This window comes from Asterias amurensis, chromosome 11 (assembly GCF_032118995.1).
Source record: "Asterias amurensis chromosome 11, ASM3211899v1".
Classification (NCBI taxonomy): domain Eukaryota; kingdom Metazoa; phylum Echinodermata; class Asteroidea; order Forcipulatida; family Asteriidae; genus Asterias; species Asterias amurensis.
The window spans coordinates 22,181,384-22,208,945 of record NC_092658.1 but is presented as its reverse complement, the minus strand read 5'-3'; the positions used below and the strand labels follow the sequence as shown (position 1 = coordinate 22,208,945).

General features: G+C 42.5%; 1 protein-coding gene and 2 pseudogenes across 1 annotated transcript in view; 2 read left to right on the top strand and 1 right to left on the bottom strand.

Annotated features, from left to right (window-relative positions):
- LOC139944552 (uncharacterized) overlaps positions 1–27,562 on the bottom strand; it is a 173,322-nt gene that overhangs the window by 41,002 nt on the left and 104,758 nt on the right. Inside the window, exon 9 of the mRNA XM_071941599.1 lies at positions 14,492–14,635. Within this exon, the coding sequence (XP_071797700.1) occupies positions 14,492–14,635 (144 nt within the window). The remainder of the gene's footprint in view (positions 1–14,491; positions 14,636–27,562) is intronic.
- On the top strand, positions 18,609–19,799 carry LOC139944100 (uncharacterized; annotated as a pseudogene).
- Positions 20,361–24,807, top strand: LOC139944099 (uncharacterized; annotated as a pseudogene).

The window sequence follows — 27,562 nt, the reverse complement described above, 5'->3', positions numbered from 1 at the left end:
AACAAATAAAATAAAAAAATGAATTTAAACATGATTCTAGGGCCTCTAAGCCCTGTGCTTTAAAACGAGATTCGGTCCTTGGACCACCAGTGTCTTATTGTAGTGTGTTCAAATAAATATACCAGAAATATATGGGGATGGGCCCCCAGACGGTGAGATGCGGCAGATCTGCCGCACAAATGGACTGTGTTATGGGGTGCAACCCCAAAACCCCAAAATGTTTTGCTCCACAGAGGGTATACAAATACAGTAGATTACAATGCCTAGAGATTGCGAGGTGATTCGGCCTCGCAGAAGGTTATGAAATGATATTGCCTCAAATTAAAAGCAGGACTTAGGTTATACTCCCGAGATGGCTAGAGATGAATTATATATTGTATTTAATTGAGTCCGAAAAAGGTCAATTAAAAAAAAGGTAAATAATTTGCTTTTGGGTTCATAGGTGTGGGGACGGAACCAAATATTTTTTACCGTATAAAGAGTGCTGTCTCCTTACCTCTTCAGTCTCCTGACAATGACTAGAGCAAGCTAGTCAAACATTGAGACCAATTCAGAACTGACTCCACGGCAGTACAGTTAATTCTGATTCTATAAGCTAAAGTAGTAGTCCAGTCTAATTTCTATACCATCCGCCCTGGTAATAGTTAAAAAGCAGGAAAGTTCTTTTCAGAACTAAAAGTCTCCTGAACCTCTGATTATCTACTCCGCGGCAGTAGACTAAAGCAAGACAGTTCCCTAAGAACAACTCTACCTGGCAAGTAGATACACACATGGTGTTACCGCAAACCAAATATATATTTATAGTTGGTTCCGAAATCATGGGATCACTTGGCAAAGAACAATCATCGGTTGTGGCGTTAAACCTTGCTTGGCGCCAGCATGGGTGCAGTCCCTCTGTAGTCCAGTACACGAGTGCAAAACGGCAGTAAGTGTCAAATTGTATCATGGAAATTTGTAATTTAAATAAATTTTTGTATCTCATATGAAATTTTAATCCATGCCACATCAGCAACATGATGCTATGGATGGCTTGAATTCTCAAAGCCGTTTCATAGAGACAGGGTAGTGGGGCGTACGTTGTGCATCTCTGCTTGCGGGCGGCGCGTCAGAATTATGCAATTATTATCAGCGCAGGACGCATTTATACGTGTATGTAAGCTCAGCCAAACAAACAGAGGAAGATGTTAAGCATAACGATTGTTTGCAGTTAAATCAAATGAGGCTTATATTTACAGGCAAAGGGAAATATTGAGTGAAAGCGCCGGATATAAAAATACGTCCTTTTGCATTTTTCCCCTCTTCTCCCTTGAAGTGGGTAACCTTAAAAAGGCAGGTGTTTGCAACAGTTGTGGTTTAGGCACAAACAAAACGCAAATATTTTCACTACAGCGTCCATGGTGTGGCACACTTTTACCCGCTCCCAGTACCTCAACGGTCAACGGGACATGTTTTTGTTTTGTTTTTAGGAGTATGGAAGGTACCTACAAAATACTCAAGACGCACTTGGGGAGAATATTTAACCGCTTCAAAATCATTCCAGAGGAAACAAGAGAGACGGCGAGCGAAGGGCTGTACCCTTCGGTGGGTATGTCATGGACGCCGGCTTAAAAGAAGAAAGAAAGAAATGACACGCGTGTAGATAGATTAAAGAGTTTCCATTTGACAAGGTCTAGGGTGAAGGCAACAAAGGTTTACAATGGGTCACCTACACAGATTGTGGTCTTTTAGAATGGAGGCAGACTTCTAGTACTGTTGGAGTTTCGGAGTACAATCGGGCGAAACTCACCCAAGGGAGTTGTCGAGGAAACATTATTCTAAGGGAAATTGGACAGACCAGTTTGGCTTTGCATGTTTCTTTCTAAAGATACTTAGGCCGCCTCCAGATCCACACATGAGTGGTGACCAAATCTATTAACGTTGTTCAGTCGACGGAGGCTGCGGTCGGCGATAGAAGCTTAATGTTTTATTTTTATTTTTATACTTTCCAGTATATACTTTTCACTCCGTCTAGAAAAGGCTTTCCTTCGGTTTCGGGCATTAGAATGTTTCTAAACGAGTATAACAGATGGGCAGAACATCATGCAATGCGTGTGTTAGTGTCAGATTCTTTGGCCAAAGAATAACAAGCTTTGGTTGGCTAGCCTCACAGGATGTTCAATGGAGCGTGGAAGGAAGGCAAAGATGGGTGGGTAGGACTGATTGATGCCATCTTGTTGTCAAGTAGCCTAACGCGGAGGTGTTGCATGGTGGATACATAACTATTAAAAAAAAAAATTACATGTCTGTGGAAATATTTTCATCATGGGCTGCGTAACTTAGTCGGTCTATTTGGTTTCGTGGTATGCAGTCTGTCCTACACGATGCCGTTGAAATACCATTGCGTTGGTCATCGCCAAATTGAGGAAGTTGTCTCAGGACAGAATCTAACTATGATGATCTTGAAGCGTTATGTCAATTCTGTTTTCCTTCCCGTAGCTCTCACGAAACAGTCAGGCCGAGCTTAACGGCAGACTCGACGTTTTTCGTACAACCCACAGCCTTAAAGAGCCTAGATTCCTGTTTAGAGCCTAAATTTCTGTTAAATGCTGGTTGCTGACCATCATACGGTTGGGGATGACCATCTAGACGACAACTCTACCCGGATGGTGTAGTCAAGTTTGATTGATAGGACACACGTGTAGCCTCATACGGAGGGTAATGACCTTACACGGCAACCTCACGAGGACACGGAGGTACCAATTATAGCTCCATACTATTTGCACCACTATGAACAAAGAGGGCGCATGATTCAAATCATTCCCGTTTCTGGCTGGCTCAAGGTTGAGAGGGGGTACGGGGTCAGTGATGCAGCAAGTGGTTTGTAGGTTAGCAAAGGGGGAAAATGTACTCACCCTCCCTCCCCCTTTTTCCCGGATCAGTATAAGAACTGTCAACCCTCCTACATGGTGTACCCCTCCCTAAAAGTCCGTCTGGTTGTTTAGTGAGGGGCACAACTTTCACAAATGGTCCAAAACAGTATGATATGGTCCGTGGTCCCCCTAGGCCAAAGTAAATAGCAAAATCAGTACAATGTATTAATTCAAATTTAGAAGTTTGTAAAGGCTAAATATGCGTACAGTGAGGTTTGGCCACTGGGCCGGTTTTACAGTACATCTGAGTAAGGTACAAAACCTGTGTAACATTTTCCTTTTTTTTCTTTTTTTTTTTTTTGCATCCCACTTATCCATTCCACAGGGACAGTTGTAACAGAGGAAAAACTCAGGACTCGGGATTCTACACCCCAAATCGTTTACACCCATATCTAAACCTAAATGTAGAGTCTTGAGCCCGCGAGTGAGCAGTGGTGCAAATAGTTTACTATTTAAGAATGCAGTGTACAACTCTAAATTGATACTTGCATGGTAATCACTGTTGGTAATTTAATCCTTGTATACAGTTGAAAAGTTTTATCTTATACAAATGACAAGTTCTCTAAGATGTGTTTGTTTTCGCAATCTTTTGTTACCTGTTGACTATGGAGACTGTTTTAGAACTGCATTGGTGTGTATCAACTATCAGTTAACATATTTAATAATAATCTTGCACTTCTTTGGCCCCCAAAATTTAATCTTTGCCCCCACTTGCCCCCCCCCCCCCAAATGAAAATGTCTCGTTACGCCTCTGTCTACGTGGACATGTCGGAACGGCTACGAAGTTTTAGAAGGTTACGATGATGAACTGGTTTATTAATGTAATTCAAGTGTTTGATGACTTAATCAATTAATTTGTTGTGCTAACAGTTTCAGTGATAGGGATAATTTCCCTCAAAAACTTTTAAGTTTAGACGTGATGAAAAACATCAACGAAAGTGTTTGGTTAACAAAATTATGTTGTGCCAAAAGTGTATTTATCTGATGTGCTTTTGGTTTGGAAAACCCAGTATTTGACAGTTTGGTTAATTTTATTTATAGATGACCATTTAACCCCTGGAATCAGCTACCCCTCTCACTGTACTCCAAGTCTGGATTGCAAGGATGACCACAGCAGGGACACAAGAGTGTGGCGCTATAATTGGGATTCACCCGCAAGACGGAGGTCCGCCGCAAGTGAAGGTTTTTAACGACGCAACGATTATTTTGAACATTCCAGTTAGTGAAACTTAAGGCTTGGGGCCAAATTGGCAGAACCCTAATCGGAGATTATTTATTTGTTTTATGTTGCCTTTAATTTGAGAATTGACGCACAAAGAGAGACAATATACATTGATTTATTTATTGTAACTGTTGTGCGATGATTATACTTTTTTTTCTATTTTTTTTTTCTATCAAATTTGAATCTTTTTAGTGCACACAGGGAAAACAATTTTCACTTTTTACTTGTAGTCTGTGATGAAATAAATTAATTGAATTGAATTGAATTGAATTGATGTGAGAAGGAGCACAATGACCATTCTGTTAAGCATATTATTTATAAGTTTATTTGATGTTGTGAGCTAATACAACCAATAGTTACTGGCGACCCAAAAGTCCGGATGCCATCATTTCAGTTCATACCTTGATTATGTTGTGAATATTGTTAATACCCCTAAGATTTATTTAATAAGAATATTTGAAGTTTTATTCGTGTTGAGTGAACGTTATTTTGTGTCCGTCTTTCAGTTACACGATTTCTATAGTGTCGAGTCTGACACACTACGACCCAGATAAGGAGTTCAGGTTTTTTTCATACCATGTGTACATGTACAATGTAAGGGAAAAACTAACCAAAGAACTTTATAATAGTATGGAGAGGTCGCAGTTGATAATGGCCTGTGCTTGCCAGTCCCTATGGTGTTGGGCGCTGTGTTAGCCCACCGAATGTCGGATGGATCGGAACACCCAGTCGCTTATTCTTTGTCACCAGCGGAGAAAAACTACTTACAGCTTGACAAAGAAAGATTAGCTGTGATTTTTGTAGTTAAGAAGTTTCACCAATATCTCTATGGACACAGTTTGAAATAACCATGGATCACAAGCCATTGCTTCGACTATTCAGTGAACACCGAGCAATATCCCCCATGGCGTCATCCCGTATTCAACACTGGGCCCTCACATTAGCGGCCTACGAGTATCGCTTGGTGTACAAACCTGGGGATTTGAATGGATCGGTTAGAAACCACACTTGTTAGTCCGGACAAAATTCGTCTTTGGATAGGTAGAGACCCAACACTGTCTCTAGTGCGCACTCACATGATGAATGGATGGCCAAGTGACTGTAATGATGAAGCACTAAAGCCATATACTTGCCGCAAAGATGAATTAAGTGTGCAAGATGGTTGCATATTGTGGGGTTCTCGAGTAGTCATCCCCCCACAAGGTCAAACACAGATTGTCCATGAACTGCATGAATCTGGAATCTGGCGAATGAAATCACCCGCTCGTAGCTATGTGTGGTGGCCAAACATGGACGATAAAGTTAAACAGTGCATCGCATGTCAAGTGTCTCCTAAATCTGCACCCACTGCTCCGCTTCACCCTGGGAGTTCCCTTGTCGGCAATGGTCGCGTTTGCACTTGGACTATGCAGGCCCATTTATGGGTAGAGTGTTCTTGGTGATAGTTGTTGCGCACAGTAAGTGGTTGGACATCCATGCCATGCACAGTACAACGTCACAAGCCACTGTTGAACGGCTTCGTCAGACCTTTGCAAAACCCATGGTCTGCTAGAAATAATTGTCAAAGCCAACGACAGCAACTTCACAAACGAGACTTCTAAGACTTTTTGCGATTGAATGTCATAAAACATGTCAGACTGGCATCGTTCCACCCCTCTTCCAATGGTTTTGCAATAGGGCAGTGCAGTCGTTTAAAGCTGCAATGCTAGGCATGACTGGAGGTAACGATAAAACCGAATTGTCACGACTCCTGATGAGTTATAGCATTACAACTCACGCAACCACAGGGGTATCCCCCGCGGAGATGTTGATGAAACGCAAACTTCGCCCAAGGCTTGATGCGATTTGTCCTAACATCCACGTCCATGTTGACAGCAAGCAGTTCTCGCAGAAGGTGAACTCCCCCCACAGAAGTGTGGATGGGGTCTACGAACGAATACTTACCCGTAGAGTCGAGTTACTAATTTGCATATTCCCTTTGCCGCGAGGCAATAAAGCTAAGACTTTCACACACACACAATAGCGCCCTCCACTGTCCTACCCACAACACCCAACGTAATGCTTGCCACAGAGTCGTCCTCTTTTTGATGAGCCCTACCAAATGTAAGCACCCAAGGACCGAGTATGTGGGGAAAGAGGGAGGGATACTCTACCGGTAAGTATTCGCTCGTAGACCCCATCCACACTTCTGTGGGGGGGGGGCAGTGACTCTACTTCACTCTACTTATCGGTAGAGTCGATATACTAATTTTCATAGACTCGCACCGAGGGAAGGCGATGGGTATAATAAGTATTGTTCGTGTAGAGTGGTGGATTTTTATTATGAAAGTTTTGCTTCAGAGCCATTACATGTTTTACTAGATTAGTTCCACCTGTTGATTAGAGAACATTCCTTGCCCTCAAGCTATTTTTGGTAGAGATTGCACCAGACTATTATCTACATTTGTGCCCTGACCTAATTGTGGCTGAAGCATTGTCTTGTAGACCAAAGCCATGAGGTCAGTGAGCAGTTAGGCAGCTAAGACAAAGCATGTACTTTTACTGGACATTCCTGCCCCTCCGTATAATCTGCTCAGTTATCTGGTCCATGTTAATTCTGTATTTTGAGAGCAATTCACTGTTTAGTGGTGTGTGGGTTTACGGTTTTCGTTTTTATTTTTTTCTCATTTTCGGTTTTTCTCGTTATTCAATTTCCTTTTTAGTTTTCTCGTTTTCGGTTTTCTTTTCGGTTTTTCTCGTTTTCGGTTAGGGTTGTTTCTACTCCAGTTCTAATCAGTCTGAAGGTTTTTTTTATTGCATAAGTGTTTATTATTATTTTTACAAACTGTTTTTTCTTCTTTTTTTGATCTTATAGCTTTATTTTTAAAGAACCAATTAACGATGTTTGAGAAAGTCACAGGCACATTTTAATCCTTGGCAAACTAATTTCAAGTTCTGTTTTTTTTTACCGTTACTGTTATTGGAGTTTAACAAATAAATCACTGTTTAAGAGCAAGATTTTGTTTCCGTCCCAGTTTTAAGTGGGCCTTTTTACGCCGTTACATTAGCACCTAAATAGGTGGAGCTTGTTCTGGCTTCGCAGCTTGGCTGGCTGCCTGTAACACCGCTCTACTCGCTCTCCCATCAACCTGCAGAACTTCCTTCATGTAGCATGGGGACACCTTTAAAGAAACAACTATCGATCGCGCGGTCGTATCGCGGGATGCTGGTCGGAATGGCATGAACCATGGACACGAACAGCTGTTCCTGGCTGGTTCGGATTGACTTTGTGCGGTGGAAGTACAACTGTACCGGGCACCAAAAGGCTTTAAGGTCGGGGACAAAGATGTGTGGGGGTTCGAAAGAACCAGACTTGTTCTTGGCCAGAAACCCTGCCGTAGGTATCAGGCGGACTCCTCCGGGTTCCCATCAGATGTGTCCTGCCGCCACTTAAGTGGAGTTCACTATGTTGGCGAGACTTGTCGAACGCCACCAAAAAGGCCACTTTGACCGTTAAGTGCAGCAATGTGGCTCCACTCAGCGGTTCAAAGGTTTTTTTAGCGCTGTCAATATGCTAAAGAGGTCCCAGGAAGAGGTCCCAGGATGGGACCAGCTTGCGCACAGGGGGAAGGGTAACAAACATCCCCTTAGTCAGCTGCTGTAGTCAGACTTCATCTACAGAAAGTATCGGCGGGATGTATCGCCGCCTCAACAATTAAAGAAATGGTGTAGTCGGCAGTCATACACTCTCAGAGTTGAGGCCCTCCGGGACTGGACGGCAACTTCCGCAGCCCATCTCGAAAGGCCCGCTGCTCCAAAGGATCTTGTGACAGCGCCCAGCACGTCAGGTGAAGATACACTAGAGCCAGATGAACCACTCCGGTATATAAGGTCCGGTCGTTGCGCGAGAACCCCTGCTTGTGCACCAGGAGCCTGATCAGCCGAGGGAACCAGGGCTGTCGGGTCAAAACAGGCCGATCAAGAGAACTTTGCAATGATTCTGCTTGATCTTTGTCAGCACCCGTGAAATGACGCAGATAAGCGGGAAGGCGTACGCCAACAGCGCATAGTCAGAGCGTTGATCCGCCAGGCCCCGGAGTCGAGACCCCTGGCGCAGCTGATTGTTTGTCCGAGAGGCATACAAGTCCACATGACGCCAGTCGATTAGTAGGAAGAGCGACTGGGCCACACAGGGGCAAAGGGACCACTATGTTGGGCTGATCCAGCCCCGGGAAAGAGCGTCGGCCGTGACATTCTCCTTACCCGGGATGTACACCGCTGACAGGGCAATCCCCTGCTGCATGCACCAGTGGATTAGGTCCCAGGCCAGTGCACAGCCGGGCCGACCGGGTGCCCCCCTGGCGATTGATAAATGCAACCACTGTAGCGTTGTCGGAGCAGACCAGGACGGTCCTCGTGAACTCGAGTGCGTAGCCGTACTCGATCGTCTCGAGGACCCATCTGTCGGACGTGATCTGAGCCCAGGACCCCAAAAATTCCTGAAGGCGGCCTCCCACGGGTCCGTCGGCGGGAGGTCGCCTGGAGACCGGGAGGTCACTTCCGCCACGCCCCGGGATACCGGGGGGCGGACGCACGAAAACCACGGCCCGGCTGGGCCCGCTGTTGGCCTTGGGCCGGCGTGCGTGCGTTCGGTGGTCCTTGGTTCCCACGAAAACCGCCACGGGCGGGTCTCTGTGGGCGCCTACGTGGAATCACAAAGGAGGCTTGTTTGCCTTTCCTTGCCGCCAGTACAGAGGTCCGCGGCTTCCTTAAGTTGATTTTATCCGTGGCCTTGAGGCGTCTGGCTTCGGCCTCCATGGACTCTTGGAATTTCCCTGCAAACAGGTCTCGTCCCGTTAGGGGGAGCGCATCAAGTCGTTTGCGAGCCCCGACGGACGGGAGGAACAGAGCGTCTAGGACGTTTGCCCTACGTGCAGATGTTGCTAGGGTGGAAACCCTCGTAAACTGATCTAGGACCGTGCGCAGGCCATTATCCAGGCAGTGGAGGGCCGCCACCATCATGTCCGCTGGGATTGCCGAGTCCTCGTCGCCGGCAAGCGTGAGGTACTCGGACAGAAGGAGCAAAAAAGACGATGTTCGCATGCCAAAGCGTGATGCTGAGTCTATCTTCCTGGCTGCTTCTTCCAACTTCCCCCGCGCCTTGTCGGCGAAGGGAAGTTTAGAAGAGGTTGCCCCCCTGTCTGCGGTCAGCTTGTCTGCCGCCGAGTCCGGCAGGACTGGGGTCGAGAAATATTTATCGAAATCCCCGGGGGGAAATCGGTAATATAAATCCGCCCGCTTGGGGTAGGCCGTCCAAGAGGATGCCGACATGATGCCTTCGATGCGGTCAGCGCATACACGGTCTAGCGGCATCGCCGGGAAAACATTCCCACTCCTCGGAGCGGGGCCAGTCCTCCTCTTAAAAGACCGTCGTTCATCGGGGGCGTCCCCCGCTTCCTCGGCGGGGAGACCTAACACCCGGGCCATGTCCCTTTGGACAAGGCGCAATTCAGTTTCGGCAATCGAAAGCCATTGAACTGCCGTGGTCAACTCGTCCTCTTCCGGGGACGAGTCGCCGGACCCGGGGGGGTCGGATACACTCACTGATTGTTGACCCAAAGGCAGGGCTGTGTCTAACAAATCATGGTGTTCTGCATCCCGATCGGATACAAAAGATCCGGAGGGGTGTATGCTAATCCCCGTCTGGGACTGTGGACGTGCACCCGTGCGTGACCGCACATCACCCTGTTCCATCACACCCCATGCAACCTCCTGTGTGGTGACCGTGGGACGGTGGCTGGGAGGGGAGGCCGGTGGCCGGCTGACCGTGCACGGCACGCCGCCTCGATCCTGGCGCACCCAGCCATGACCGGATTGGTCGGGCTGGGTGTACGGTCCCGAAAATTGGGGAAATTCCTGAACCTCGCGCCGGCCGGATATTGAGGCCGCTAAGGTTTGGAAAGCCGTGAGGAATTTGTCTCGGGAGAGCGACTCGCTACCCCGATGATGCTTCCTATGGCCGTCAGGAGAGGAGTCGTCAGACGACCGAAGATGACGGTCTTTTCTGGTCCTCTGCCGCTTATTCGGTACCCGCTCACGGGACGAATCCGAGGCTCTCTCTGAGGAAACTTGAGTGACAGGGATGCCCGAACAACGGGTGAAACCCGAAGACGAGGGCGGGCCCTGTGAGTGGGGTATCCCGGGGGAGTCCCAGGTACCCGACTCCGCACCCATAATCCTTCTCCCCATAGCCAGCGCCCCACAGCCTATGGCATGGGCGGGTGCCTTGTGGGTCTTAAAGCCTCGCAAAAGGCCGTCACCAACCGTCGTGGGGGAATCCACGGTGTCGGTGCGGGCCGGGTATTCTGAGCCGTGCGGAGGGGGGGATGCCCTTCGGCTGCAGAGACCCCGAGGCGGTGCTGGGAGAGTGGGCGGTGCGCTTCGGAACGGAGCCACCTTTTGCCCTGCCTCTCTTGGTCGCTGCCCCGGCACCGTTTTCTTGGCCTTGCCGGGGCGTTTGACCTTCGACTGGGTCGACCCACGCACACTGACCGAAGAGGGGGAGCGGGAAGCAACCCCTCTTTGATCGGTGGGTAATCCGGCCGACGTAGCCGACAGAGGGTGCGTGGGCCGGCTGGAGGACTGCAAGCCGGGCGACGGAGTGTCGCCGGTGCAGCCCCCCGAGAGCTCCGACTGTCCCGGGGAAACGGACGTAACCCCAGTAGCGACAGCCGAAGCCCTCCCCAGTTTCTTAACACTACTCATTATTTATCAACGAAATCAAACTATAGTTTATTTCACAACTCACTACAACAACAACAACTACAACTCTACAAATATCAAGTCTTTTTAAGCACTCTTAGCGAGGAAAGGTTTAGTTATAACGGTTGAACTGTGAAACAGATTTAAAACACAACCTCACCCACTCGCGGCTAAGAGAAAAGAGGACGACTCCGTGACGGGCATGTCGCGGGGCGTTAGGGGTAGGACGGTGGAGGCGCTATTGTGTGTAAAAGTCTTAGCATTCTGCCTCGCGGCATAGGGAATATGCAAATTAGTAATTCGACTCTACCGGTAAGTAGAGTGAAGTAGACCATATCATTAACTGGGTTTATATGAATGAAAACATATCATTAACTGGGTTTATATGAATGAAAACATATCATTAACTGGGTTCATATGAATGAAAACATATCATTGGCTGGGTTCATATGAATGAAAACATATCATTAGCTGGGTTTATATGAATGAAAACATATCATTGGCTGGGTTTATATGAATGAAAACATATCATTGGCTGGGTTCATATGAATGAAAACATATCATTAGCTGGGTTCATATGAATGAAAACATATCATTAACTGGGTTTATATGAATGAAAACATATCATTAACTGGGTTTATATGAATGAAAACATATCATTAGCTGGGTTTATATGAATTAAAACATATCATTGGCTGGGTTCATATGAATGAAAACATATCATTGGCTGGGTTCATATGAATGAAAACACATCATTAGCTGGGTTTATATGAATGAAAACATATCATTGGCTGGGTTCATATGAATGAAAACATATCATTGGCTGGGTTTATATGAATGAAAACATATCATTAACTGGGTTTATATGAATGAAAACATATCATTAGCTGGGTTTATATGAATGAAAACATATCATTAACTGGGTTTATATGAAAGAAAACACATCATTAGCTGGGTTTATATGAATTAAAACATATTAGCCAGGTTCATATGAATGAAAACATATCATTAGCTGGGTTTATATGAATGAAAACACATCATTAGCTGGGTTCATATGAATGAAAACATATCATTAGCTGGGTTTATATGAATGAAAACATATCATTAGCTGGGTTTATATGAATGAAAACATATCATTGGCCGGGTTCATATGAATGAAAACATATCATTGGCTGGGTTCATATGAATGAAAACATATCATTAACTGGGTTTATATGAATGAAAACATATCATTAACAGGGTTTATATGAATGAAAACATATCATTAACTGGGTTTATATGAATGAAAACATATCATTAGCTGGGTTTACATGTATATGTCACCGGTATGAATAATACACCCCTCTAAAAATAGATTGTAGACTTACGTCATTGGTTAAAAATATTCCTATATGCAAATCACCCCCAAATCAAATCAGTTTTCACACCGTTGGCAGCGCACTATACTTCGCCGTCATTCATATTCTTGTAGAAGACGCGTAAACAGCTTTCCTTTCCTTCGTCTTCTACTTTACAGGTAAAGATTTTCTATTTTCATATATTATGCTTATAACTTTATTTTCATTTATTTATACAACATGTGACTAGAGCAAATGTATAATAGAGTTACCTTGTACATATTACTGTGATTTATCGTTAGTTTGTAGATAATTATTGTTTGCGAGATGTTTTCCTGTATATTGAGATATGCAGGAAAAGCAACCAAATTCAGTTTAATCTCGTACCCTCGTTGTAAATAATGTTTTAGTAAATATACAACACAGGCGTGATTATTTTAACGTCTGTCCATTTTGTTTATTCGGACTTACGATGTCTCTATCGTCGACTGAGTCACATAATTCAAGATGGCGGCCGCCAGCAAGCTTTTGGCGTGAACTGTGCGCCATCTTGTTTTATTTGTTTTCTGCCTTAAGCAATACCTTTACCTTTTAATCTAATTGATTTGTTTATTAAATCTAAATATATCCTAAATATGCATTAGCCTTTATTAATTAAAAAGTCATTCATATTCTTGTAGAAGACGCGTAAACAGCTTTCCTTTCCTTCGTCTTCTACTTTACAGAATAAACATCGTGATAATAAGAACAACAACACAGCCGTGTCCTCTATCCTTTATTTGGCCTATTAAATACCATGGGCCACATATATGAATGAAAACATATCATTAGCCAGGTTCATATGAATGAAAACATATCATTAGCTGGGTTCATATGAATGAAAACATATCATTAGCTGGGTTTATATGAATGAAAACATATCATTAACTGGGTTTATATGAATGAAAACATCATTAGCTGGGTTTATATGAACGAAAACATATCATTGGCTGGGTTTATATGAATGAAAACATATCATTAGCTGGGTTCATATGAATGAAAACATATCATTAGCTGGGTTCATATGAATGAAAACATATCATTAGCTGGGTTTATATGAATGAAAACACATCATTAGCTGGGTTCATATGAATGAAAACATATCATTGGCTGGGTTCATATGAATGAAAACATATCATTAGCTGGGTGTATATGAATGAAAACATATCATTAGCTGGGTTTATATGAATGAAAACATATCATTAACTGGGTTTATATGAATGAAAACATATCATTAGCTGGGTTTATATGAATTAAAACATATCATTGGCTGGGTTCATATGAATGAAAACATATCATTGGCTGGGTTCATATGAATGAAAACACATCATTAGCTGGGTTTATATGAATGAAAACATATCATTGGCTGGGTTCATATGAATGAAAACATATCATTGGCTGGGTTTATATGAATGAAAACATATCATTAACTGGGTTTATATGAATGAAAACATATCATTGGCTGGGTTCATATGAATGAAAACATATCATTAGCTGGGTTCATATGAATGAAAACATATCATTAGCTGGGGTTATATGAATGAAAACACATCATTAGCTGGGTTCATATGAATGAAAACATATCATTAGCTGGGTTCATATGAATGAAAACATATCATTAGCTGGGTTCATATGAATGAAAACATATCATTAGCTGGGTTTATATGAATGAAAACACATCATTAGCTGGGTTCATATGAATGAAAACATATCATTGGCTGGGTTTATATGAATGAAAACATATCATTAGCTGGGTTTATATGAATGAAAACATATCATTAGCTGGGTTCATATGAATGAAAACATATCATTAGCTGGGTTTATATGAATGAAAACATGTCATTAGCTGGGTTCATATGAATGAAAACATATCATTAGCTGGGTTTATATGAATGAAAACAAGTCATTATCCGGTTTTATACTATTGAATGAAAATATTTCAATAGCTGGGTTCTTATGAAAGAAAACATAATATTAGCTGCGTTCTTATGAAAGAAAACATATTGTTTCGGTTCACTACTTCCATAATGATGTCATTCAAACTTTAACATGTCTGCCCGGACAGAAATACTGGAAACTTGTCAAACCTGAACTTCTTTATATCAATATAAAAGATATTAACATAAGGCTCCAACATGGGGTTCTCATGGAATCCAAGTTGACAAACGGTCATCATAGTTTTCTGAAAGCTATTTTAAAAGACCAAAATGTGAAATACATGCTCTGATATTACAATTTGTTACCTGTGCACAGCTCTCTTCATCAGGTTGAGAAAGATCAACGCATTGGAGATTCTGTAAATGGTCATTTACTTCCTCTTGATACATGTGGAGTTGGTCAATATGATATCTGGCTTCTATTTGTGCCCGATCTCTTTCATCGATGGCCTAAAAAGAAATATATATATATATATATAAATGATTTTGGGTTGAACAAAGAAAAATTGACGACGACGACGACGACGACGACGACGACGACGACGACAACGACAACGACAACAACAACAACAACAACAACAACAACAACAATAATAATAATAATAATAATAATAATAATAATGGCCCAAACGGAGTACAAAGGAAGACATGACAAGCTGGCCAAGGTGATTCACTGGGATCTGTGTAAGAAGTATGGTGTCAAAGTGCTTGCGAAATGGTACGAACATGTTCCGGAAAAAGTTGTAGAGACCGACCAGGTCAAGATCCTTTGGGACTTTAACATTCAGACCGATCATGTTATACCACATAGGCGTCCGGATGTTGTGCTATTAGATAAGACGAAGAAGATGTGTCATCTCATTGACATAGCTGTGCCAGGTGATATAAGGGTAGCTTCGAAGGAGATGGATAAGATCAAGAAGTACCAGGACCTGGCTAGGGAACTTCGTAAGATTTGGCAGGTAAAGGTAAAAGTAGTCCCCGTGGTGGTTGGAGCACTTGGCACCATTCCCAAAGCACTGGGGAAACATCTAGATGAAATAGGGACAAATGTGAGGGTAGATCTGTTACAGAAGGCAGCGCTTTTGGGAACAGCGAGGATCCTGAGAAAGACTCTTGAGATCTAAGGCTACGGGACGTAGCCCGACTCGAGGAGTTACCGGCACAAAGGAATATGACATCTTTCTTTTGCATGCTGTGATAAAATGAAATAATAATAATAATAATAACGAAAACTTATATAGCGCCAAAGTCCGCCTAAAAGCCTAAAATAGGGCTAGATAGCTCAGTTGGTAGAGCGCCGGCACGTTAAACCGGAGGTCGTTGGTTCAAATCCCGCTCTTGTCAATTTTTCTTTGTTCAACCCAAAATCATTTATAAAATGTACCCAGTCAGTTCCCCTTGTTATTAACTATACATGTTAGTTTATATATACATGTTAGTTTGCATCATGATGCAACTTGCTCTCTAATTTTACCCTTTCATCATGTTCATGTTTCCCTGCATTGTTATCAAACAATGCATTTACCACTTTTATGGTCCAGTAATTCATCCTAAACATCCTTTGTCCTCGCCACTTTACTCCGTTTGGTTCATAGCCACCAATTGTTTCAACAGAAACTTTGATTGGCTGTCATTTTCCCGCTTCTTTCTGGATCCTTCCCTAAATCCCTTTTCCCTCTCTTTTTCTATAAATGGATAAGTATTTGTTTGTACTTGTTTTATGCCTCTGAAGAAGGTCTGGTTTGGATCGAAAGCTAAGGCCATCTACCCTATTTATTATATATATATATATAATTGGGAGACCACCAACATAGGGCTAGATAGCTCAGTTGGTAGAGCGCCGGCACGTTAAACCGGAGGTCGTTGGTTCAAATCCCGCTCTAGTCAATTTTTCTTTGTTCAATCCTAAAATCATTTAAAAATGTACCCAGTCAGTTTCCCTTGTGGTTTATTATTTGATATCTGATATAAAAAGTCGCATCCCCTTAAGGTGATCCCCTGTCTGCTGCTTCCCAGGTTGTATCGTTACCCGGGTGTGATCCCTGGCTACACGGCAGTTTGCGGTTTAATGGCTTCTGACAGGCACCCCCCGAACAAAGATATTGACAAAATTGGGAGACCACCAACATAGGGCTAGATAGCTCAGTTGGTAGAGCGCCGGCACGTTAAACCGGAGGTCGTTGGTTCAAATCCCGCTCAATTTTTCTTTGTTCAATCCTAAAATCATTTAAAAATGTACCCAGTCAGTTTCCCTTGTGGTTTATTATTTGATATTATATATATATATATATATATATATATGAGTACCAAAATGGCACCCTCATATGCTAACCTATTCATGTCAGAGTTGGCGGACAGACTCATGTCCTCCGCCCCCAACTGACCACTAGTTTGGTGACGATTTCTTTTTGATATTTTCTCCATCTGGTGTGGTGGCCAAGACAGCTTGGATGAGTTTATTAACCATATCAACTCATTTCACCCCACCATTAAGTTCACTACCGAATACTCTCTCACCAGTGTGAATTTTATGGATGTTACAATAACCAAATCCCCTAATGGCATTGTCACGGATGTCTACAGTAAACCCACCGACACCCACCAGTACCCTCTCTCCAACAGTTGTCACCCTAGTCACTGTAAGAAGGCAATTGCTTACCGTCAGGCCTTACGTATCAGACATATCTGTTCCACAGATACCCTGTACAAGAGGTGCTCATCACAGCTAAGGAAACACCTTGTACATATCTAGGGGACACAGCGAAGTAGTCTACTGTCATATCATGTAAGAGATGTGGGCTACAATATGTGGGAGCTCTTCTGGCTTCCACCGCCCACTGCCTACAATATAAGTTCGTCTCAAGTTTACATCACCAATCCTTCTCGTCATTAGGCTGCGGGAGTCTCTCCAGTTCAGCCGGGTGTTCTGGGTGAAGCGACGCGTCTCCCCACGCTCCCACCTCCACGGTACCCTCTCAAGGCCGATGTATCGTAATCTCTCCTCCATACTGGGAGTCAGTTTCGGCGAGATTACGCCTCTTTAAAACTGGCTCCCCTCAATACTGCAAAATAACAGGTTTGGTCTCAACTCGGTTGGACCGTCTGTCCTCTCCTGCAGTGACATCCCTTGCATCCACCAAATTAATTATCTATAAGCTATCGCTGGACTCCTTGGCTATCGCCAAATACGACTGCAATACTTCGGCTATCGCCACTACATCAATACTTTAGGCTATCGCCAAACACTACTAGGCTATCGTCTAACATGACTCCAATACTTCAGGCTATCGCCAATCATTTCTTAGGCTTACGCCAAACTGTGCTAACGCACTCCTCGAGATGCTGGACGGATCTGAACCTTAGACATTCCACTGCCCGTAAGGTTCCCCATACAAAATCACCTCATTACTATGCAAGAAATAACTTACAAAAGGAACCCGGTTAATACTTCCACATATGGTCATTCACGTAGGGCAACACCCCAAACTTACGTTTTAGCTACGTGTCATGTACTTAACCAAATAATACCATAAACTACAGAGCCCTCTTGTGACAAAGTTGTTCCTATAAATTTGTTACTATAACTATCTCATGTACGTAACCCCCCCCCCCCCCACCATTTTTTTTCCACAGGTCCCTCATACCTATTTTTAACACCATCCTACCTTTGATCTTGCTATTCTTTATTAATTGACCATTGTATATTCGGTTTGCGGTAACACCATGTGTGTATCTACTTGCCAGGTAGAGATGTTCTTAGAGAACTGTCTTGCTTTATTCTACTGCCGCGGAGTAGATAATCGGAGGTTCGGGAGACTTCTCTTGTAAAGTTATATCAACGATCTTCTACCAGACGTTGTAACTTATCAACAAGTTGACATTTCTGAAGAGATGTAGAGATGCAAATGTAGTCCCCAGAAGTCTCTGCCTTAGAGACCCCATCCGAACCGAACAATCTGCTTGAATCATTCGTAAAGCCAACAAGGCTTTACTCCGAAGCCAAATCGCCTCAATCCGATGTTGTCTAGCCTAGACAGACAAGAACAAATCAGAATGCCAATCTAGTCTCCGTACGACTATGCAAACCATTGATTATGATAAAATTTCCGCCCTCACAGAAAAATCTATATCATACACAAATGTCTCAACCCAGAAGAACCTTATTTGTAAATTCCAGCGCCTCCAAACTAAAGCCAACAAAGTACGAATGAACCCAATAGCAAGGGTTGCACAAGTAACGGGACAAACAATCAGGGAATTAAACATCAATCAGTTGTAAACCTCAGTCAACGCCAGTTATCCGAAACTGAAACGAATGTCTTATCCTTGGGTATGAATTTTGCCACTACCTCGAACAAGATACCAGTTGAGGAGTTCATCCAAGCAATTGAACCCTCTATCCGAAAGCATAGAGAAACAGATGGCAGACGATATCCGTATTCAGATTCATGAGGTCTTGAAACATTCTAAACCTCCTAAATCCAATCTATCAAAACGAGAATTCCAGGCTATAAATGACCTACGCCGGGATCCCTCAATACACATCCTGAAGGCTGACAAGGGTAATGCCACTGTTGTAATGGACCGCACTGAATATGATCAAAAGGTTCAAAGTATCCTTGACACAGATACCTATGCTCGCCTAAAGAAGAACCCGATCCCATCAGTTGAAAGGAAGCTCGCTGCCAAGCTCCTCTCCCTAAACCGTAGCACTCATGCCATACCCACTCCATTGCACAAACATCTCAGGCCTTCGGCCTCGAAGTGCCCGAGATTCTTTGGTCAGCCAAAGATTCCCAAACCAGATAAACCGCTCCGCCCTATTGTCTCCTCTCGAGGTTCCCCTACCTACTACCTCGCCCACCACTAGACTAAGCTTTTACACCCACTTGTGGGCAAAACACCTCACCATGTACCCAATTCAGCAGGGTTCATCGATATTATCAAGGGAATTGAATTACAGACATCCGAAATTTTAGTGAGTTTTGATGTCAAATCTCTTTTTACTAACGTACCCATCGATGAAGCATGCCAAATAACCAAAGCGGTACTAGAACAAGATGAAACTCTAACCGATCGAACCAGCCTAACGCCAGACCAGATTCATGATCTATTAATGACATGCATGAAGTTCACATACTTCTAATGGAGAGATGGATATTACAGACAGGCTTTGGGAACTCCCATGGGGTCTCCTATTTCCCCAGTCTTAGCAAACATTTTCATGGAAGATTTTGAACAGGAAGCCCTGGGTACCGCTCGACTCAAACCCAAGCTTTGGCTCCGATATGTGGATGACTTGTTCATCATTTGGTCACATGGACTGGAAAACCTTGATGACTTCCTTAATCACCTTAACCGCCAGCATCCGAACATTCAGTTAACCATGGAAACTGAGACATCCGATTCATTACCATTCCTTGATGTACTCATTTCCAAGAGGACTGATGGTTCTCTTGCACACTCCGTGTACAGAAAACTCACCCATACAGGCGTATACAAGGCGTATAAGGGAAGCTATCGAAATACACAGACACGACACTGTGCCACAAGATATCGGTTATTTCATCAGCAGCATTTGGCATACTATCCTACCACCCTCCTCCTCTAACAACCCCCAACCTACTGACACGCCTCACTACACCCGAGAGGTTTCTCACACAATGGGCAACCCTATAGCCCCGAGCCCGCCAACCACACAACCAATCAGAGCATTGATTGACCTGCAGTGGATCCACTGAACCCCTATAGTAAGCCCACTCTTCTCTTACCTCTTCAGTCTCCTGACGATGACTAGAGCAAGCTAGTCGAAATGTTGAGACCAATTTCAGAACTGATTCCGCGGCAGTACAGTTAATTACGATCCTATAAGCTAAAGTAGTAGTCCAGTCTATTTTCTATACCATCCGCCCTGGTTATAGTTAAAAAGCAGGATAGTTCTTTTCAGAACTGAGAAGTCTCCCGAACCTCCGATTATCTACTCCGCGGCAGTAGAATAAAAGCAAGACAGTTCTCTAAGAACAACTCTACCTGGCAAGTAGATACACACATGGTGTTACCGCAAACCAAACATAAATTGATACCTCACCATGCAATGCCTCAAATCCTATAATTGACCATTGTTAGTCAACTTGCTCTCTAATTCTCTCTAATTCCCTTTCATGTTTCCCCTATATCCTCGGTTCTAGCTGACATATTCATGGAAGAGTTTGAGTCCTCATCACTCCTCACCGCTGACCTCCGACCCAGCCTGTGGCTCCGCTACGTAGACGACACCTTTGTCGTGTGGCCCCACGGTCAGGACTCTCTCCATGAATTTCTGCAGTACCTCAACCAACAACACTCCAGTATCAAGTTCACCATGGAGTAAGAACATTCCGGAAAGTTACCCTTTCTGAATGTTCTCATTACAAGAAACCAAGACGGCACCCTACATCACAGCTTTTACCGGAAACCCACCCACACCGTCCGTTACCTACATCAGCGGTCTTTCCATCATCCAGCCATCAAGTCGTCAGTCAACCGTGCGCTGGTTCAACGGGCTTATACCATTTGTGATCTGGATAGCCTCCAGCACGAGTTGCAGCACATCACCACTTCTCTACAGCGGAATGGATACAACGCCAAGCAAGTCAAGACTAGCAAGCCCGTCCCCCCCGACCAAAGGGTCTCCTATACCCAAGGTCAAACACACACACCCACAGTTAGTTTACCATACCTAGGTCCCCCCTCTCATCGCCTCCAATGCATCTTCAAGGAAGCAGGTATCAAGGTGTATCACTCCGCCCCAAAGAAACTCCATGGCTCTCTCCAATCGCACAAGGACAAGAAGGACCCCTCCGCCCGTGCCGGAGTCTATCGCATTCCATGCGAATGTGGTAAGGTTTATGTCGAGGAAACCGGGCGTAACCTTCCCACTAGACTTAAGGAACACCGAGCACACGGAAGGAGGGGGGACTTCGATAAATCCGCCATCGTCAAGCATTCCCACATCGCTGACCACCGAGTGAACTGGGATGCTGCTGAAATCATCGCTCCCATCCAGGCGTGGCACCCTAGATGCATTAGAGAGGCCATCGAGATCCACAAGCATGACACCGTACCCCAAGACATCGGCTTCCACATCAGCGACATCTGGCTCCCCCTTCTCCCGACCAATGGATCTTCTATATCCACGGTCACCACCTAGGCCCCAACTATTAGACTGCTTTGGGTCATCTATACCCTCAGTCACCTAGGCCCCACACCCTCACTGTCCCCTGTGCTTGTTCCTACTGACACGGTTCAGTGGGCACACACCCCCCACACAACCCCCAAGGCTCCACAACAGGTTTCACCACGCATCATCGAGTTCACTTCCCGCCTACATTTCCCGCCTTCGTGCATCACCGCTGATCCACCGCCTAGTACTTAAGCAGCATGCAGCATCAGAGTCCAGCATTCTCCAGAAGACGATCAGAGCATACTGATCGAAACGTCGAGTTAACCCAACGGTTCTTTTCAGAGATTGTTATTACATGGTGTTACCGCAAACTCTTCTATATCTTATCTTCACCATGCAAAGTTTCAAATCCTACTTTCCCTGCATTGTTATCGAACAATGCATTTACCACTTTTATGGTCCAGTAATCCATCCTTTCATACTAAACATCCTTTGTCCTCGCCACTTTACTCCTATTGGTCCATAGCCACCAATTGTTTCTGAAATAGAAACTTTGATTGGCTGTTATTTTTTCCGCTTCTTTCTGGATCGTTCCCTTAATCCCTTTCCCCCCTTTTTTTCTATAAATGGATAAGTATTTGTTTGTACTTGTTTTATGCCTCTGAAGAAGGTCCGGTTTGGATCGAAAGCTAAGGCCATCTACCCTATTTATTATAAATATATACATGCATACGTATTTATTATATATATATATACATGTATATATATTAAAACACATGGTAGCTGATAGTGATACATGCAATAGTTTGGGCATTTATGATGAAATGGCCTACATTTGATGACCTTTTGGTGGCAATTTTAAAAAAATGGGTAACATTTTTGCAAAATGAGACAAACACGTGAGTGAAAGTCTACAATCTACAATCTTCCTTTATGTGGCAGTTTGTTGGGTCTTGCTGCAACTGTACAACTTTTCTAATACTTTTCATTATTATTATTAAACGATCTTGATATTAGTAACAGTTTTAGCTCTCTTGGGGAAAGTACCCCAGGTTCAGGTAGTTTCTCCTTCATGACAAGCCCAGTCACATCACCAGGCCTTCCTCTCTCAGCATCAAGCCCAAAGGCCCAGCACTCTAACAGACACAAGCTGAAACATACTGGTAAATCATCAATGAAAACAACAAAATCAAAGATAGCCAACTTATAAATCGAGAACGTGTTGCACCAAGACTATACGCGCACGAAAGAATCCAGAACCTGTCAAAAATAGGCGTCTAAGTCATAACAATGCAACACACGGACGCCGTACATGTACATACATACACAGCTCAAGCACGTCATCAACACATAAGTTTACAGAGTTTCTTACTATATTACACCTTTTAACCAAAAAAGGAATTTTTATGAACGGGAGAGAGTAGAGACTTGTTCTTTAACGGCCGTCAGGGTCGTGCTGTGTGATGAAGGCCCTCTCTGTTTTCTCTGTTGCAGCTCCCAAATTATGGAACGCTCTCCCTCCCAAAATTCAAAATGCTTCTTCCTTACAGACATTTAAACTATGTTGAAAACTCACTTGTTCAAATCTTTGTAGTTACCCCATTCTGCAGCTTGTTATTTTCTGTTAATTATGTTTATTTCTCATGTTTATTTCTGCTTTTGTTATGCCTATTTTGTTTATACATGTTTATTGTTCTTTGTTTTTGGTGCTGTTGGCCTGGTTTACTATTATTTTCACCAAGACACCAGCACCATTATTATTACAGTCTACCCGCAGGTCACTAACTTCCTTTGTGATTTATCTGCAGAATATGCATCGTTTTTCTCTGTGTGTGAATATTAATTAGTCAAAAGGGCTTCTGGAATTTGGTCATTTTCAGCCTTTTCTGAAAGGTCTCAACCAAAATAATGTACCAGTCCAGTAAATTGAAACGAAGAGCATATCTGTTGTTATGTATACAAAAAAATCGGTGCAAGTCAAATTTTAAAAAGAGAAATTTTTACGTAAAAAAATGGCTTCAAAAACAGAGAAAACAAGTCACAAAAACACGTCAAATTTTCCCCTTATGAATGTTGGCAACAGTCCCCAATTAGTATGTATAGATAGATTATTTCATATTCTACCTGGAAATGTTAAAAGCGAGACCGGATCATACCTAGGTTGGTCAGGATACAGTGATTTCCACCGTTAATCCATTACGAAAAAATAAACTATTACACAGCATGGTTTTCCTGCTCGGGTGATTGGCTGACGATGACATCATCGACGAATATGGCAGCATGCTGTTTTTCGTTGGTATGGTTCCCCAACCACAAAGGCAGCGTTAGAAAATAACACAAGAGCCTGTCTACATCCATCATGCAGCAGTGCGGTGGTCTCGGATTTCGCGTGAATGCGCGAGCGCTCGGAGACGACCCTGCAATATTGGCTATAGGTCCCAGCAAGAAGGCAGTGTTGGGTCAAGCATGGAGTGGTAAGTTTCTTGAACGTTTTCCTCGTAAAATTAACTTTTTTACCAGATTTTAGAGACCAAATACATGTCTGAAATGTGGTTAAAGTTTCACACTTTTTGTGGATAAGCTTTACACTTTGGTGCCCCCGACTGAGACAATCGGAGTCCATATTCTGATAGAGGAAGGATCTTTCTTTTGATTGGTACCACATACATTTCTGCAGGTTTGGCTGTTGATGTTTTTTATTTAGTGCCAACAATTTTGCAAAACTCATTGTTTGTGCCGTTTCGTTTTAGCTTCGTGAAGGCCTTATGTGTTTATCATGTTTATTGACGATCTTCGTGAAAAAAAATCAAACAAAGTTAAATCATGAAGAAATAAAATTATGAATAAATTATTAATAATTGTTTCCATGAATAATAAAAAAAACATGGTAGTTTGATGCAGGATTGGAATATGGAATTGTTATGGGTTTTCTTCATGCTTGGTGGTGTTATCGTTGAGACTCTGTGAAATGTGTAGAGTAAGAGTGTTATATTTCTATGAATCTAACTAAGTTCTATTTTACATGTATAATTATTACTAATAATTCAAAACAGAATATTTGTTTAATTACCTGAAAATGATAAATATTTGTTGACACGTTGTTGAGAAAATAATTAATATTACAATTATTGATTGAGTTTCAATTTGATCAGGTGGTTATACTTGTTGCAACTTCATACTGGGTTTAATCATATTGATTAAAGACAGTCTTGGTTAACCCTAAACAAAAAGGGAATTACTAAACATGTCAAACTTTAATTTCGCACAGACGAAAATATTTCACCGGGGGATTGCAAGTTATTGGTACAAACTGTAGTTCTTGTCAGCTCTCTGCTCTGTGTAACTGTAAACAGTTTCTGAAACATTTTGGTCTTCTTGGGCATGTTTTTTAACTCTATTTGCTTTCTTTGTATTCCTTTACAGTCCCAGCTCTCTGAAGGATCTACCACAGTTTTGAAGTGAAGGGGAGACTCGAGCCTGGACAACTACATAAGGCGACTACTGTTGAAGTCTGGACTGTTGATTGGATTAGTCGAGTTGCAACTAGCGTTTTTCAAAAACTGGGTTAATCGTGCCACCACAACTACACAAAATGGTTGTAACTACATGTACCTGCTTTTGAACCAATAGCACTCCGCACTAAATGCTAAAACCAAGTTTAGTACATGGATCTCAGACAAACGTACAAAATTTTACTAACAACATACATGCACTCGTACTTGTCCACATTATGTTTACTCGCGTTACTACTACTACAAGTGCCATATGGCGCGTTTGGCGTGATCGCTAAAATCGTGGAATAATTGTCTGACAGCGGGGTATTTTTAGCAAAAGTGATGTCATAAGTGCAGAGGATATTGTATCGCTTGCGACCATTCACAGCAGCGAAGGCCCTCTGCAAGACCACGTCTTCGGCTTTGGATTCGGCTCAGGCTAGCTTGGCCCCGTGGTTATACTCAGACTCGAATAAAATAAGCAAGACATGATTGTTGAATTACTGCCACAGTCTGAAGACCACTGACTTTAATATGGATTTATAATGGGCACTTATCAGAAAACTGATCAAGGCGCCCACACAAAAAGAAAACGTACAATTGAAAATGAAGAATAAACATAATTGTGCCGGATACCGAATTGGGCAAACCGGACACAGGAAAACAAGCGGGGAACTGACCCTTAAACCAGGATGCACTTGCACCCAAACCTGCGTTCAGGAGACCCAAAACAGAATGCACTTGCACTCGAACCTGGGTTCAATTTGACCCCAACAATAGCTGCATATAGCAGCCACAAACGCAATATAATTTGTGAAGGCCTACACCAGATAAATTTTACTGTGTTTTGTAGAAATTATTAAGTTGACAACACACACTATTTAATTACACAGAGTCAAATGATACAGTTGCGCTTCCACCGATGAAACCTCAGTCGGAATCATAGCCTAATGAAACTTTCGAACACTATGGCAACAATACCAAAACCAACTAGACATTAAGTGTTTGTGAACAAACACAAAGCTGTTTCGTGTTCTTTTGCTTGGATTATGTGCTAAATGACCAAGGAGTCTAACTGAAAAAAAAGTTGGAAAAATGTTGTATAGTGTCTTGAGTTATTGTGCCACTTCCGGTTGACCCGAAAGTAGAGGTCAACATGGGGTCACGGTAAGGTAAGGCTCAACGCCTAGGCAGTCTCTAACTGAAAAAAAGTTTGAAAATCGGTTGTGTATTAGTTGAGAAATGGTCCCACTTCCGGTTGACCCGGAAGTAGAGGTCAACATGAGGTCACACTTTTTCACAAATTAATCTCCAATCCCCAAACAGGTTAAAAAACGGCCCTGTACATCTTGAGATATGGTGTTACAAAGATTTCCCAATTAAATATGCAAATGAGGGTCACGTGGTTAATTAAGCTTAAGTTCTAAGGTTAAATTTGATAAATTATGATTTAACTCTTTTGGCGTTATGGTTTAGGAGATTAGGCTTAAACAAAAAAACTTTTACAAATGCTATGGATTTGTTGCATTAAGAAGAGTGGTCTTACTATTTCAACTCCTTTTTACTAGTCAAATGTTCAATTAAAATGTATTTTTTCCCATAAGTTCAATTAAATTAAATTTTAATAAATGTAAAAAATCTAATATTTGACTCAGGATTGTTTGATTTGTTGGTTTCTTGAGTTCATGGCAGTATTTTTAGAGTCCATTGTCATATGACAAACTACTTTAGGATAAAATCCTTGTATTGTATTCCTCTCAAGAAGTCACAACTCATGATAGGTACATACTGTATTACATTTACCATAGAGAATGTTTCACAATAACATGGAAGTGACTGCATCCAGTTATGTTCAAATGAAGATTACGTAATTAATTAACTAAGGTTTTTTAAATTTTTTACATTTAGAGTAAAGCTTATAGTAGGCCAGCCAAAGTGTGAAATTACACTTTGGACGGCATAGTTTGTTAATGACTGGCATCCATGCTAGATGTATGGATCATGGGCTCGGGAAGACGATTAGGGTGGATGCCCAGCTTGATTTTTAATTCTAAGGTAATTTTGGGGTCAAAAGAGGTCAACAATCAATATTTTCAAAATTTGTGTCAAATTTAATGACATTTGATAGATCTATCCCTAAAATGTATTTTTAACTTTTTGTTGATACTACAAAACTATGTAATTGACGTATAAACTTTGACCTTGTACACAAATGTATAGCAAAACAAAGAGTAAAAGTGTGATTATCTTGAAAAGGGTACATTCTTTTAGTACACCAATTTATTTTGCACTCCCCTTCCTCATTGGTGCATATATTGGTTTCAAACAACTTTTTTTGAAAGGTAAATATACCAAGGCATTTTTTTTAGAAAATAAATAATTCAAATACCACCTCCATGTGGGGTCTTAACTCATTTTAAGGTCAAAATTTCAAATAAGGCACAAATTTTGCATTTTTGAAATTTTCACAAAATTTGACCCAAGTGATGGATGTATATCCATAAAATATAGTTTCATCATCGTTTTGACATGCCAAGTCTGTGAACTATGAGTTAACAAATGTTTAGGAAAATTAAATCTTAAAGTGCAATTTTCTCAAAAAGTGCATATCTTGAGCATAATACAGTGTTTTGTACTTCCTATCCCAGCAACGCATATACATGTAATTGTTTGAAAACAACCTTTTTTTAAAGGTCAATATACCAAAGCATTTAACAA